Consider the following 14,204-nt stretch of genomic DNA (forward strand, 5'->3'; position numbering starts at 1 on the left):
CCGACCGCATTTACGCGATTCGAGCCAGCATTCCTTTCCTAACAGTGCTTCAAGGGCCCACAAACACAAAGCCTGTTTATTCTGACAATATAAAGTCACGAACGATTACGGAGTTCCATTTTCACAACGACAGAAATAAATGAGCGCATTCTAATAGTCGAAGCTGCACCCAAATTGCCATCCCGGCAATAGTTCTCATTTTTATTCCCCTGCAAATGAAATCCAAATATCAAGTGGTGATCCTAAAAGTTCCACTGACAAAGGCAATAAAAAAGACAACGCCATCTCGTCCGACTGTTTATTGAAAGTTATTCCCGCTGCGCACACCCCCTCCTTCCCTGTGTGAAAGGCGAGTCTGAAAGGAGGAGGATACAAACCACTATAGCGCCACATCGGCACATTCACTAACAAGGCAATATGTTTAGCGCCTCCACAACCCCCTGCTAAGGCACTCTGCGCCGCACGCCGACAAAACGTCAGCGTGATGACAGAGGCCATTTCTGGAACCGCTCCCGACTCCAATTAAACAACAGGGGGCGCTATTAGTAAATGGCAAGTTCCACCAAGGGCAAGAAAACTGGGGTGGGGTGGGGGGGTTAGCAGGTGAGGAGGAGGAGTCCCTTTATGTGGCCGATGATCCGCCAAGCGTGCTCTGATGATGTCACTAGAAGGTGAATGTTGAGACTCGGGACGCCGAAGCCCAAAATTCACAGCGTGGTGGTGGTGGTCGTCGTCGTCCTTCTCCAGTCAATGACGCCGCTTTTCTCTTCCACACAAAAACGGATGGACTGTGCCGGCCGGAGAAAAAAGAAAGGTTGAGTGTGTAAAGGTATGTATGAATGGTAGCACAAAATGATGAAGTCATCAAATCATAGATCAAATCGACATTTTTTTTTTTTTTTTAAAGTCATCCATTTGACTTGCACTCACGCTTTCAATTCTACGACTTCAAACCTAATTTTGCTCTCGTCGCTACCTGCGTAGGGGACTACAGATCTCCGATGGGAATGATTTCTTCGTTGATAAAAAATTCAATGGTCTCCTCCTCCCAGTCGTCCACGTTGCTGTCCGGCTCGTCGGTGTCAACTCCTGGAACAAGCGTGAGAAGACGCAAGTTAGCAGAGCGAGAAGGTCGTCCATAATGGAGAGATTGGAATTGCAGCCCACCTCCTCGGAGCTCCATCCGGGCCTCTTTCTGCTCCCGATAGGTCTGCAGTGCCTGCTCCCTGTAGCGACGGTACTCGTCCATCATGGCCCTTCGCTTGTCCACCAAGTCCTACTCACACAGACATAAACATTGACGTGCAGTGTAATTCTAGGAGTTGCAAACTTGCGTCAGAATTGTCGCCGCGGAAATGAGAGTTGTCTCGACAAAAGGTTTCAAAAAAACAAACAAACCTTTGAAGCCTTGGACTGGCTCAAACGATCCTTCTGCTCAAAGATTTTGGAGTATTTCTTCAGATCCTTCTTGATCAACTTCAAGAGACATGACAATGGAGATTATTTTTCATGATCAGAAAGCAGAAAAACGAGTCTAGTCTTCAATTTAATTTTTTTTTCTCTCGACCATTTTCCCAAAAATGCCAACGGCATCTTTTTCTTTTTTCTCGACAAATATCTGACCAAATAATTGTTTCAATCCATTGGATTTCTCATCAGAACTGTGATGTCTTTCTTTGTTTGCTGCCACAGGATCGTAACGCTGTCATAAACCCAGGACTCCTTTGTACTGTCACAAAAGACAACAAAAAGTCCGACCTTGATTTGGTCTGCACTGAGCAGGCTCGGGGGTCGAGGTCTCCACAGCAATTGGCAGAAGCGATCCATGGCGTTCTTTTGAAGCAGGCGACCCTGGAATGTCCACAGCCAGTAAGCGTTGTCCACCTACGAGACGAGGAGGGGGAATTTAAAGATAAAGGAATGGCGGGGCCTTTCCGACAGGCAGCGGAAGGTGTCCCGGCACCTTGTGGCTCCAGTAGGAGAGAGAGGTGACCACGTAGCGTCCGGTGGGGTCCCACTCCACATCGGAGGCCGAGTAGTGCTCTGCTATGTTCATCAAAGTGCAGTCGGATGTGTCCACAAAGGCCAGCGCGCCGTTCATACTGCCGGAGAAAAAGAGCAAAGCCAAATATTAAATGAGGTGCCGTACCAATAGAGCACAATCATCAGGGCTTTTTGGGGTTGTTTTTTTGTTTTGTTTTGTTTTTTTCAAACACAAAAACCAACTCAACTGACCTCCTGAGTCCAGCCAGAACCAAGAACTGTCCCTGGGGGCTCCAGAAGATGCTATTAGCTTGCTGCTTATCAAACATCTCTGCAGAAGCCAAAACAATTGCGCTTAGTTACACACGTGCGAGCGCTTTCTCCGTGCCGGCCGGGTGCTGTGGTCGACATACTTATGAGCTCGATCTTGCCGTTGGTTTTGACGTGGTAGAAGGAGACGTTGATCCTGGGAGACTCGCCGTGGAGCACTGCAAACTTGCTGCCGTTGGGCTCCCACGCAAAGGCGATGATGCTCTCTGTTCAAGAAAGAGGTGTTAAATCACTGCGTGCTTCTTTTTTTTTTTTTGTTACCCCCCGTAGACGTCGTTCCCGTCGACTTCTACCTTTCATCTCCACCACATCAACGGGAACTTGTTTCTCTCTCATACGGAAGATTTCAAAGTTTGTCACCACGCCCTGGATCGGACCCAAAAAAAACAAAAGCCATTTCAACTGACATACAGCAAGCAAGTCATCATTGTCAAGATTTCGCCAATCTTTCGAGAAAGCAGATTGATGTATTTTTTGTATTTCATCCAAACCAAAGATTTCAAAACACGCTTTTTACTTTGAAAAACAATGGTCATTATCAAACAGTAATTGGGGAAGTTTCTTTTACCGATGCAAACAAAAATTTCATCCGATTGATCATCGATCGGGGGGAAAAAAGCAACCCCCCCTCATGTTTGGTTTGTTTCGTTCCCTTTCGCTGCATGTACCTGTGTCCCTTTGGGAGTCCTGTCCACTTTCACGCACAGGTAGTCTCCATTCCTCTGCCAGTGCAGCTTGCAGTCCACCATGTTGAAGAGGATGCGCACTCGGATCTCCTGGCGGGAAGGCACCTGCATCAGAGTCACCCTGGCCGGGATGTCCTTGTCCTCGGGCACCCAGAACGCGAGGATGTTGTTGCCCGGAGACCACGAGAAGTCCCTGTGTGTTCAGACGTACAAACATTGAATTTTGACAACGCTTAAAAGTAGCCACGAAAGCATGCGGAGGAAAAAAAACCTTACTTGATTCCGCTGATCTTAAGGCTCTTCTTGTCGAGCAGGCCCATTGACTGAAAGTGACACAGGGAGTGTTTTTTTTTAACGTAACATTTAACATAACTCAAACTCTTCTATTTTATCTTCTTACTGGAGTCTCATAGATGCTCAGTGTGTCTGGAGTCATCCTGGCAAAGAACTTTCCATCGTGGCTCCATCTGAAAACAAGCAAGCCGTTTGAACTCGGAGCGAGAAGCGTTCGAGGCTTATTGGGAAGCGTCGGCGAACGCTCACTTGAATATGGGCCAGTGCGCGGCGCTCTCGCAGTGGAAACCTCTCTTCTTCTGGCCTGTCAGAATGTCCCAAATGATGATGGCCTGCGGGTCCTCTTTGGTGTCCATCAGCGGGCTAAAGGTCACGACGTACCTGCGTGACACCAGAAACACAAACCATCGAAGGAAATGTTTGGCAATATTCGGCAGTAAATCAAAACGTGGTAGCCTTGCGCCACTTTTTCACCTCTCACAAGGCGAGAAATCGATGAGGGACACGCCCTGATGGCTGAACCTCTGAATCTGCTTGAACTTCTCGCCGCCCCACAAGGCGATGCCCCTTTGGTGGAAGGTGGCCAAGTAGGTGCCTTTGGGAGACCAGCGCACGTACGTCTCGGTCCAGCGCTGCATCCAAACGCAGAAGTGGGTTCGTGATTTTGCCCCCCCCCGCCATATAACGTACTGAGATCTAATCACATACCGCCCTTTCTTCAGAGACGATGGGCTCTTTAGCATCATTGGCGAAAATGGCCGTCCGCTCACCGGCTTCGTAGATCACACTGTACTGGTCCCGGCAGTCAGGGTCTTCGATCCAATGCCGCATGTTACCCTGAACATACAAAGCGTTAAGCTGCAACGCAAAACTGTTGCGATTCACACTTATTGGACTCGTGAAACTCAAGTTGAGTCCTTCAATTGGACCCCACTGAATAAAGAAGGAGACAATAAAGGACAGTAATTAATCCCTACACTTACAAAGTCTTTAAAAGGCTGCTTTTCCGGAGTTTCCCATTCATCATTAATGATCATGTACCTTTAACACACACAAAAAATAGATTAATTTACATTAAATACGTCACAGCTTCCATTTTTATTGGATTTAGCAACATACTTGTCAAAGTCGGTGAAGAGGTTGACCCTAAATGTATGCTGCTTGTCCAGTTTGTAGCCGTCTGCGTTTTTCACCGCCTCCAGAGCCTGGTTGGGCGAAGAGTACTCCAAAAAGATGTAACTGGAAGAAACAATACATTGGTTATACATCTCTTCTTCTGTCATCAGAAAAAGAAGTCATCCTACCCTTTGGTCGTGCCATCGGTCTCCGGGTAGAACTCGGTGGCGATCTTTCCAAACTTGGAGAAGATCTTATGGATGACATTTTTCAGCTTTTCTAAACGCTCTGGGCCAACCTGCGGGACGTTGTCCACCACCACCACGGAGTCGATGCCGTCAGCCTCCAGGGGTTTCTTCTTCAGGATGTCGCCCAGCAGCTCTGTAGGGAAAGATGAATGAGAACATGTTCAAAAGCTCATTGAGCATCCACTGTGCATACATTTGTGATCATTCATATTGCACTTGTTGGAGGTAATCGTATAGAAATACAACAACACAGTGGTCCTGTAGAAAAGTAAATCCCAACCAATGTGGGTTGGTGGTCACCAGTAATGTCAGACCTTGACTGTGGTCCTGGTCCACGCTCACGGACCTCACATCGTCATCATAACAATGACCAGAAACCTCTTTTAAAGTTTAATGCTTTAAGTTCTTGAATGCAACGATTTTACCATTAAGGGAATCGAGGAAGTAATTGCGGTATTATAATACAGCTGTTTCAATGGAACCTAGACGTCATATTTTAAACGTGAATTTTTCATCACAAAATATTTGATTCGAGCTCAAGTATTTTTTTTTTTTTAACCATGACAAAGAGTATATGACATAACACGCTGGATACTCCGCCTTGAGAGTGCGGCTAATAATGCTAACAGGCCGTAAAGCCGGCGATTTTCCTGCCTCTACTTACCCTCCTCGTCGATGTCATCCTCGAAGTCCTCCGGGTCACTAAAGGACTGCTCTTCTTCCTCATACTCTGGGTCATCCACCATATCCACCGTTTCTTGCATTTAATACGGTTAACGGGACGTGTTTGCGCGTGACCACGAAGTTATCGGAGAGAGAAAACGAGAGAATGACAGTCTTCGACCGGCGCGACACCATGTGCGGTATCAGTGAAAATGGACGACGTGACGGAAATGTGGCACAGGAAGCAGTTCTCAAACCAGGAAGTGAAGCTGAAATGTGGTAGATTTGTATAACATCTGGACGGTCTGTTTCAATTGCGACTGCAATAGCTGCAGTGCATCCGTGCTGTTGTAAATTAGTGAAGTCGGTTACGAAAGTTCAGGGAAGGAAGAAAACGGAAGCAGTTCACCGGTAGCTATAAAGCGATTTCCCGCGAGCTAATGGGAAAGTTAGCATATTTCTTTTTATGTGTGTGTTATAAAGTACTTATCATTTTTTGACCTCGTAAATCTGATATTTGTCGTATTACATCCACACACAAGCATGGATCGGGAGAGTGCGTCACTATTGCCCGGCGTGTGCGCGCTCTTGGCGGACTCCGGTAAGCCTCTGCCCGATGACACCAGCCTGGAGAAACTACTGGACCGGTTCACCGAACTCTCCGAAGCAGGTTTGTGTTACCTGTAGCTCGAAACGTAAAAATGTTAGCCACAATTGTCAGAAGCTACACAAACCGCCTAAACTCACCTACATACAAATGTGAAAATAAATGAATCACTATTTTATATGGGGCAAAATTAGCTTCTTAATCGTGAACTTAAACAACCTACCGTATTGGCCCGAATATAAGACGAGGTTTTTTTTTTTGCATTGAAATAAAAATAGGAGGTCGTCTTATATTCGGGCCAATACGGTAACAAATCAATTTCATTCAACCCAATTTAGGAGTGTTTATACTTAAGAAGGTCTCTAGTGCCTTGTCTCTCATTGCAGGTGTATCACTTCCAGAGAGTTGCCCGTGTCTTCTAGACTTTATTTCTACCATGGCCTCCAACTCCTCTTCCGATCCCAGCATCCTCTCCTTCACTCTCAAACTCAGCGGCCTGATGGCGGCCACCGAGGATGGCTACAGAGTTTTACAGGTAGACAGTGAATCTGTATATTTATATGTATATAGAGGTATCAAACGATGTAAATGCTTTCTGCAGCCCACAAGCATGTTGGGGGAACTTTTGTGAACCCCTGTCAGCACATTAGTCATGAAAAATGATCAATGGGTTCAATTTCTGTCTGCTTTTCCAAACAGGAGCGCTCGGTTCTGGAGATGATGTTTAGCGTTAAGCACTGGAAGGACACCAAGCTCTGGGATGACCCCTGCATCCGTATTGGCTGGCTTTATGGATTTGACAGAATGCTACTGCACCCGAAGGCGTTCACTTTCTTCGTGCAGTCAGGTCTGTCGTCTTTTCTCTTTGCTGTCGTTGAGAATACAACGGTGCCTCGACCGTTCCTGTGCTCAAAACATTCCCGTCGAATCAATTTTCCCATTGAAAGTATGGAAATGACATGAATCCATCAACCTCTCCAAAAGCAAAACAAAAATGTTTATGCTTCTTATTAAGAAAGACAGCACTCAATGATAGTGCTTGTTTAAAAGATAGAATAATAGAATACGGAAGAAAAATGAACATCATTTATTGCTTCAATCCAATTATAAACGCTATGGCCGCCTTGACCACTGGGAGGCAGTACAGTATAATATAGCAAACAAACAACGATATTCTTCTAATATGACTGTGAGAGATTCAGGAAAATGTAATATAATAGTTATTTTTCCTAGAAGATCAAGAGTGAGTAACGTTTGTTCTGATCTGTCCGAATGTGTTACGATCAATGCTTAGATTAGCATATATGATAGCATTAAGCTAAAGTGATTCCTGGAAGGCAGTGCTTTCTAATTGTTGAAATACATGCATAATTATCTTTAATTTATGTTTAGTTGAACAGTAAATTTCAAAAAAAAAAAATTTCAAATCCCACACCACTGTTTTTAGCAATAAAATGGTTTTACTTCCGCCTAGGTTTCCTCAAACCACTCTTAGAGCTCCAGTCAGATCCAAGCATATTTGTTGCTTCGGCCGCCAAGCACTTGCTGGTCCACATCCTGCTCGCCACTCAACCAGAAGAAGCTCATGCAAATATCAAAGCCAGTGAAGACCACAGTGCTGTTGTCCTGCAAACCTCTGATCACATAAAGGAGTCCCTCAAAGAAGGCAAGCTGGCAAGTGGTAGTGCGCGGTTCCTCAGTCTGCTGGCACTGATCCTGAAACAGGCTCGCCGCCCTCTGCGGGAACAGCTGCTCAAGGCGCTTGATGCCTCCCTAGAAGAACTGGCTGAGGCGGGAGACAGTCGGATCACATCTCCTCTAATGGATGTCGTTATGGCCGGATATAGGTACACTTTTATATCAACATTACAATTTAGTAGAACGCAATTTTTTCATTTCTACTATAATTATTTCGATATATTTTATTTCAATAGACACTAAAATCTCCATCTCTCGTATCTTATCCGAATTTTTCCAGCACCGAGAGTGACGACGTGACCAAGCGTTTGTTGTCCTCTATGTTGAATATCAACGAACCCTTTGAGCTGGTCCAAGCCGCGGCTTGGTTTCTCTACCGAAGTCATTCATGCGCATCGAGAGATGCTGTCAACATAAGCCGGGCAGTGAGAATCCTCCTGCTGCCCCTCCATTTTGTCACTGGGCAGCCCTTGCTCGGAACAGGTATGAAGTACGCATCGAAAAGCACAATTTGTATTTGTTACGTCAAACTATCTTCAGGCCCCGTAGTGGACAACGTTACAATGGCGGCGCAGCTGAAGAATAAAAAAGCCTTCATCTCCATGATCTGTTCCTGTCTGAGAAAAGCGCCCGAGGTGGCACTTATGGTGAGACTAAATGTGACGAATCAAAATTTTCGATGTGTGTGGCTCAAAACAGACTAACATGAATATAACTCTCTCTTTTTCTTTAGCCTCTCGACGTTCTCCCGTGCGCGCCGGCTATAATCGTCCTCTCTGTCGTCGCTTTGCTACGAATGTGCAGCGGCGACACTTTGACCTCCTCGTCGCCTTCGCTCAACGGCCGCAGAAATGAGGATTTCCGCCGTATCGTCAGCAGCGGCAGAGTTCAGATATCCGCTTTGAATGCTTTGGCTTCACTCAGCGCTAGCCCAGGTGAGAAAATACCTCAATTGAAAAAAACGGGAGAGTCTTTCACATCACTCGACGGATGTACACATTTCAAAATGTGCTGATTTTTGTCTTTCAGGAGCTAACAGCACAACGAAGCAAGTCTCTGAAATTCTGGTACATTATTTGTGTAAACCCGATTCAGACCCCACTGTAAGTACGATTTGCATTTTAAATGGCGTGGTAGTCACTTTATGATTATAATTGTATCAGGAAGTCTTTAAAAGTTTTGAGGAAGTCCAGTTTTTGTCTTCTTAGGTCCTAAAAAAATCCTACGAGGCCTTATTACAGTGGATGAGTCTTTGGACGGACCTGTCGTCCATTCCGCAGCAATTCGGAGAAGGTAGTTTTCCACAATCATATTATTATTAATAATATTATTATTGGTAAACAAAGTGCCACCTCATACAACATTTGACAAGTATCATCTTATTTGGGAAATTTGAATCGGTCAAACATAAATTGGCAACTAGGATGCATTGGTTAGCATGTCCGCTTCACATTTCACAGGTGCGGGTTCGATTCCGACTTAAAATGACAACTTTGCATTTAGATCTTCTAATGACAGTAAAGAAGCGTGCCTGCGATCCACGTTGGGAGGTGAGAGACTCCACCATTGAGTTTTTGGGCCAGCTGCAGTGCATCCCTTCCCTGGAATCGGATGACGGCTCCTTGTTGAGCAATCGTAGTACCGCCCCGCTGCTCCGGGAGGCGCTGCAGGATCCGGAGAGCTACGTGAGGGCCAGTGCCGTCACGGCACTGGCACGGGGTCTGGTGCCCTGCTGGCAACAAGAAACTGAGTTACCTCAGGAACAGGTTGGTGAATTTAGAGATGGGCCAATGTTTGTAGTTTTTATTTTTTATTTTATAGTTTTTTTTTTGGGTACTTTGTTTTCAATTTTAGTTTAGGGTTTTTAAATACAGTGAATTTCAATTAGCTAATTGATATTGACAAAGATGAGAAGGAAGGACATTTTTGCAAGGATTTATCTTAGTTTGTGAGAGATTAACCTTGTTCCAAATTTAAAAAAAAAAAATCATCTGCATTACCACTACCTCCTTTTAGTGAATGATCTGTTTTTGATCATCTTCTATTTCCAGACTGACACAGTGAGACAACTGTTGGACATACTCCACAAGGACACGGAGGGTTTTGCTAGACGGGCTGTGGTCCACTACTTCAAGACCTGGTTCTTCGTTTGCTCCCGCCCTCCTTCATCACCACCCTCACTTCTTTTGGAGTCAGTGCGTGCGGTCTTCTCGCGCGGCAGCTTGGATTTGGACTGGGAGGTGAAGGTGAACATGCTGGATTTGGCTGAGCTTTTACTGGACTCTGCCTTTTTGGATTACAAGAGGCGCACCGGTGCAGAGAATCACCCTTATGCAACATTTTACACGGACATGAATGGACAGGCCAAGGACGCAGATGCCGTTTTAGAGTCGACATTGAGAACTTTAGTAAATCAAGGAGTCTTCTCTGCGTTGCTGAGCAGCCTGGTGGACTATGACCGACCCGTTGCGCTGAAGGCTTGTGAACTCCTCATTACAATCAGAGATGCAATCTCCCCGGCGAGCGCCTCGACGACGGACGTGTCCTTCGAACTGCCTGAATACGGTTGGGGGAGGGAGATCAGGGCGTCGCTGAAGAACGAGGGAGACGCGGGCCACCACGTAAACGTGTGCGAGGCGTTGACGTTGTTGGATTTAGATGAGCGGCGGGGTCTTCTGAGCCAGAGCAGTGATCACGTTCACAACTCCTTGCAGTCTCTGCTGCAGGACATCCTGAGCGCAGGAGGTGCTCTCAGAGACCCCAGAAAGGACGGAGGTCAAGAAGTCATAGTGGACTGTTATTGACTCACATTTTCACTCATCACAAAAAGTTTTTTCGGGTGACGTTTCAGGATGAGTGGCAAATTTAATTGTCTGCATTTTCCAAGTTATGGAGAATAACAATGTACATCATATTTGACTTAGGCAGGAAAAAAAAAAAAAAAAATCCAAATTAAATTTGTCTTTATTATTATTACTGTGAATGACCCTTTATATGTATCTATTTTTTTTTTATTGTTATTTTAGTTGTATTACAATTTTTTTATTTGATTATGTAATTTTTTTTTTAAGCCCCACTGCCTTCAACTGTATGCGTAATGTGTGCGGACATGAGTTGAAGCCACAGCAGGCATTCGTGGCGTTCACGTGACCCCCCCCCCCCACACACACACACACACACGCAAACACACAGAAACTCAGTCACATGGAGGAACAGAGGGACACACGGGTAGAGAAGCTCTCCTCATTAACTAATGAGTGACAACACACATATCCCCGCCGCTTATCTTCATATCTCACTCTTGTCATCTCTCCTCATTGATGAAGTGAAGCGTGCTTGCTGGTGGCTTCCTCTTTTTCCTCTCCTGACACCAAAGCATGGAGGCTGTGGCACTTTTCTCCTTCGCCGCATCCGAAGCGGACGAGCTCAGCTTCCAGAAAGGGGACATGGTCAAGGTAAATGTGAACCAGTTGAAACCGTCGAGGCGTAATAACGCATGCGTTGTTCCGTAGGTGACTGAAATGGAGGAGGATTCTTGCTGGTTGGCAGCAGAGATCGGAGGAAAAAGGGGCTACGTGCCGGAGAACTACATTTCTCTTCTGCCTCATCCGTAAGAAATGTTTTAAAGTCGCTTGTGTGATGCCCTCATTCCCTGACTATAACGCCGTACGTAGAACCAAACCCCTTGGAGTTTACTATATTAGATTATTATTATAATATGTTTGCTTTTCAAGTATTTCTGTAAAGTATAGGTTAGATTGTATATAAATCTTTTAACACGTCATTTGAGCTCACAAAAATGTTAGTCGCATAAATAAAGGCGCTAATTATCCTCACAACACATAAATACTCTAAATACAAATGTTTTTGTATTTACTCATTCATTTTTTTCTGTTTTAAATTGTATTTTACGTAGTAATATTTAGATTTTGACCAAATTATTATCTTTAATTTTTGTTTTTATTTGCAGCACTAGTAGTAGTAGTAGTAGTAGTTTTTTTCTTACATAAGTACAAAGCCATTCAATACAAGAGCTGCATAAAAAATATAGGGACAGCTCTTCTTAATAATTAAGGACCAGATATTACATAAGGAGAAATTATTTGAATAAAACAGGGATATTTTGCAGAAGTATTGGATTTTATTGAATTGAAATGGATTATTACATGAGTCCATCTTTGTAACTCTCTCTTTCTCTCTCGCCTGCCTTGTGTGTCGTCGCTGGTATTTGCAGGTGGTTCGCAGGCCGGGTTTCGAGATTGGAGGCGGAGCGCCGGCTTCACCGGAGGGACAGCGGCATGTTTGTGGTTAGGGAGAGTGAGTCAGCTCCTGGAGAGTTCTCCCTCTCCGTTAGGTAAAGCAGACCCGTTGTCTGTTATTACTATGTTATTACTACGGTTTGACTGGAAGAGCATCATTTAGACAAAAGTAGTGCTTTCATTTTGGTGTGGCGTTCATTAGCCATGGAATATAGTGGATTTCAAAATGTATTTAATAAGTAACATGTCTGATCAGTGTGATGTGTTTATTTTTATTGTGTTAAAGTATTCGATCATATTGATTCTGAACATCTCCCTATAATTGCAAGATTTTAGTAGTGATATTAAAAGGTGGATTAGGTCAAGTAGATGCTTCAGGTACCAAATATATGATGTTATTTCAATGTAATTACCGTGTTATTACAGAAGCTATATTTCAAATAGCGTCTATACACATGTAAGCTTTTTTTTTTTTTCCCCAGTTTGTTTTCCATCCCAGTGAGCACATTAGCAACTTGCACTATCCACGTGTCTGTGAGCGTGCGTATGTCAGGCTAAATATGTTGGGCAAGAACCTATTTTGACTAAAAATATCACCTCCTCACGGACAATTTCTGCACGCGAAGCTGCAATTTGGGTCAGCCAAAGTGACAATGGGCTCATTTTAATCATGGCAATGGGTTCAATAATCAGGGCCGTTACATAAGAGCATATTATTTATGAAATGCATGTTGTATGTTATGCAATTGACACATGTGCTATGCCTACATGACGTGCACGTATGAATGTCGCAACAGAACGTCTGCCTGGCCTATGAGGTCACGTGCGAGCTGTATTAATATACAAACGCTGTCATGCCACCACGCTGCGCAATACTCAGAACGGTCAATAGAGGGCGGTAATATACCGGCACAAAATCTGGCTATCATGCAGATCAGTGAAAATTTAATATCTAGGGAAACTAACTTAAAAAAAGGAATTAGGGTCAAATATGAATGATATTTTGGACATTACAGATGCACTTAATATTTTTGTTAAATTATATTTTTTATTTAAATGCATTGTGTCTAAAAAAGAAAATTAATCCTATTATGGTTTGAGCCCTTTTTTTATTTTATTTTATATTTTGGCTTGGCCTACCATGCATGTTTTTCCATTGCTCATGTAAATTGCCTGCAAAGAAGAAAACATGCTCTGTCCTCACTTTGTCACGCATTTTTTTCCGGCAGCTATGGTAACAGGGTGGAGCATTTCCGAGTGCTGGAGGGGGGCGGTCAGTACTGCATCTGGGACGAGTCCTTCAACTCCCTTAACCGGCTGGTGGACTTCTACAGGACTCACAGCATCGCTGTGGAGAAGGTGGTCTGCCTCCGAGACCCTCCCTTGGACATGTCCCACCGCCAGAGCTCCCACACTGGTCGTAACCCTTATCCCAACCCTTACAAGAGCACCTCTCTGGAGTCCCTTCCTTCAGCTCGTCTCCATGGCCCTCATCCCTTGAGAGAGTCGTCCTCCATGCAGCTGCTGGAACAGATTTTAGGGGTATGAGTGTTTGATTAACACAAGTTGGGGGGGTTGAAAAAATGTGTACCAAGCATTTTTTTGGGGGGGGGGGGGGGGGGGGGGTTATGAGAGTAACTCTGAACACGGTGGGCCAGATCAAACGTTCATGAACGGACCTGCTACTTGTGTATGCAGAAACCTCGTCTGGCTCACGCCTTGTGCGACTACTTCCCGCCACACACCACCCACCTGCACTTCCTGCGCGGTGACCTTATCGACCTGCTGGACTGCTCCAATTCAAGGTGCTGGAGGGGCCGCTGTCGCGGACGGGTCGGGGTCTTTCCGCCGCAATACGTCCAGCCGTTGTACCACTGACAAAAAAAACTTATCGGAAACTGGCCACTGACCTGTGTCAGCATTTTATCTCACAAACAGATTTCACTTTCTATACAAATCACACTTAACCTGAACTTTAATCATTGTCCTGCAATTTCAATTTCCTAGCAAAATATTCTCAACATTTGCACGTTTCAACTTTTGAAATGATGATTTATAATGACCGTAAATATCATGCCTGTCTGTTTTTCCTCCTACAACCCTTTTATCAAGCTTGTACTAAAAATATAATTGGTATTTTAAGATTGCTGTATTGATACCGCTCCTGCAAACGTCAGAGAAGCTGAATAAAGTTCATATAAATAAAAGCTAAAAAAAAAAAAAGGAGTTCCTACCGTTGTTATATGTTAAAAACAACACCATTTTCTGTAGCGCTTGTCCTCTGCTTGTCTGGAGAGCATACAAACTACACAGGCGAGAA

The 14,204-nt window shown here is 44.5% G+C and overlaps 3 protein-coding genes across 5 annotated transcripts; 2 read left to right on the forward strand and 1 right to left on the reverse strand.

The window, feature by feature from the left end:
- Positions 1-284: 284 nt before the first annotated feature.
- On the reverse strand, positions 285-5,614 carry eif3ba (eukaryotic translation initiation factor 3, subunit Ba). Its single transcript, XM_085911107.1, has 19 exons — positions 5,322-5,614; positions 4,598-4,790; positions 4,413-4,532; positions 4,277-4,334; positions 4,002-4,130; positions 3,768-3,925; positions 3,543-3,674; positions 3,400-3,466; positions 3,276-3,322; positions 2,982-3,192; positions 2,607-2,679; positions 2,397-2,519; positions 2,236-2,314; positions 1,964-2,102; positions 1,759-1,884; positions 1,399-1,476; positions 1,168-1,276; positions 977-1,089; positions 285-788 (listed from the first exon to the last, which is right to left on the reverse strand). Exons 1-18 carry the CDS (start codon positions 5,419-5,421, stop codon positions 989-991), a joined length of 2,043 nt encoding a protein of 680 aa, XP_085767233.1. The 5' UTR covers positions 5,422-5,614; the 3' UTR covers positions 285-788; positions 977-988.
- Positions 5,572-10,969, forward strand: brat1 (BRCA1-associated ATM activator 1). Of its 3 annotated transcripts, XM_085911105.1 has the most exons (12): positions 5,572-5,768; positions 5,863-5,990; positions 6,314-6,462; positions 6,627-6,774; positions 7,402-7,774; positions 7,906-8,108; positions 8,166-8,272; positions 8,359-8,560; positions 8,655-8,728; positions 8,834-8,918; positions 9,129-9,391; positions 9,677-10,967. In XM_085911105.1, the coding sequence occupies exons 1-12, from the start codon at positions 5,761-5,763 to the stop codon at positions 10,427-10,429; spliced, it is 2,493 nt and encodes an 830-aa protein (XP_085767231.1). In that variant the 5' UTR covers positions 5,572-5,760; the 3' UTR covers positions 10,430-10,967. The 3 variants fall into 3 exon arrangements, with proteins under 3 accessions (XP_085767231.1, XP_085767229.1, XP_085767230.1); XM_085911103.1 differs by having other exon boundaries at positions 7,906-8,272; positions 9,677-10,969; XM_085911104.1 differs by having other exon boundaries at positions 5,572-5,731; positions 7,906-8,272; positions 9,677-10,969.
- LOC147057171 (GRB2-related adapter protein-like) lies at positions 10,933-14,107 on the forward strand. The gene is made up of 5 exons (XM_085911109.1): positions 10,933-11,080; positions 11,138-11,235; positions 11,860-11,979; positions 13,114-13,426; positions 13,583-14,107. Exons 1-5 carry the CDS (start codon positions 11,003-11,005, stop codon positions 13,760-13,762), a joined length of 789 nt encoding a protein of 262 aa, XP_085767235.1. The 5' UTR covers positions 10,933-11,002; the 3' UTR covers positions 13,763-14,107.
- The last annotated feature ends 97 nt before the right edge of the window (positions 14,108-14,204 follow it).

This window comes from Syngnathus leptorhynchus, chromosome 5, assembly GCF_054491065.1.
Source record: "Syngnathus leptorhynchus isolate UIUO chromosome 5, UIUO_Slep, whole genome shotgun sequence".
In the NCBI taxonomy this organism is placed as follows: domain Eukaryota; kingdom Metazoa; phylum Chordata; class Actinopteri; order Syngnathiformes; family Syngnathidae; genus Syngnathus; species Syngnathus leptorhynchus.

What these genes read in the sequence shown, in the direction of transcription:
- eif3ba (XM_085911107.1), bottom strand. Translation starts at nt 5,421, where the DNA reads ATGCAAGAAACGGTGGATATGGTGGATGACCCAGAGTATGAGGAAGAA. An exon ending in TGAGCATCTATGAGACTCCA is followed by an intron (nt 3,323 to 3,399) that starts GTAAGAAGATAA and finishes TGTCACTTTCAG; the next exon opens with TCAATGGGCCTGCTCGACAA. An exon ending in CGGCAAGATCGAGCTCATAA is followed by an intron (nt 2,315 to 2,396) that starts GTATGTCGACCA and finishes TGGCTTCTGCAG; the next exon opens with AGATGTTTGATAAGCAGCAA.
- brat1 (XM_085911103.1), top strand. An exon ending in ATGGCTACAGAGTTTTACAG is followed by an intron (nt 6,463 to 6,626) that starts GTAGACAGTGAA and finishes TTTTCCAAACAG; the next exon opens with GAGCGCTCGGTTCTGGAGAT. An exon ending in CACTTTCTTCGTGCAGTCAG is followed by an intron (nt 6,775 to 7,401) that starts GTCTGTCGTCTT and finishes ACTTCCGCCTAG; the next exon opens with GTTTCCTCAAACCACTCTTA.
- LOC147057171 (XM_085911109.1), top strand. Translation starts at nt 11,003, where the DNA reads ATGGAGGCTGTGGCACTTTTCTCCTTCGCCGCATCCGAAGCGGACGAG. An exon ending in GAGTTCTCCCTCTCCGTTAG is followed by an intron (nt 11,980 to 13,113) that starts GTAAAGCAGACC and finishes TTTTTCCGGCAG; the next exon opens with CTATGGTAACAGGGTGGAGC. An exon ending in TGCTGGAACAGATTTTAGGG is followed by an intron (nt 13,427 to 13,582) that starts GTATGAGTGTTT and finishes TTGTGTATGCAG; the next exon opens with AAACCTCGTCTGGCTCACGC.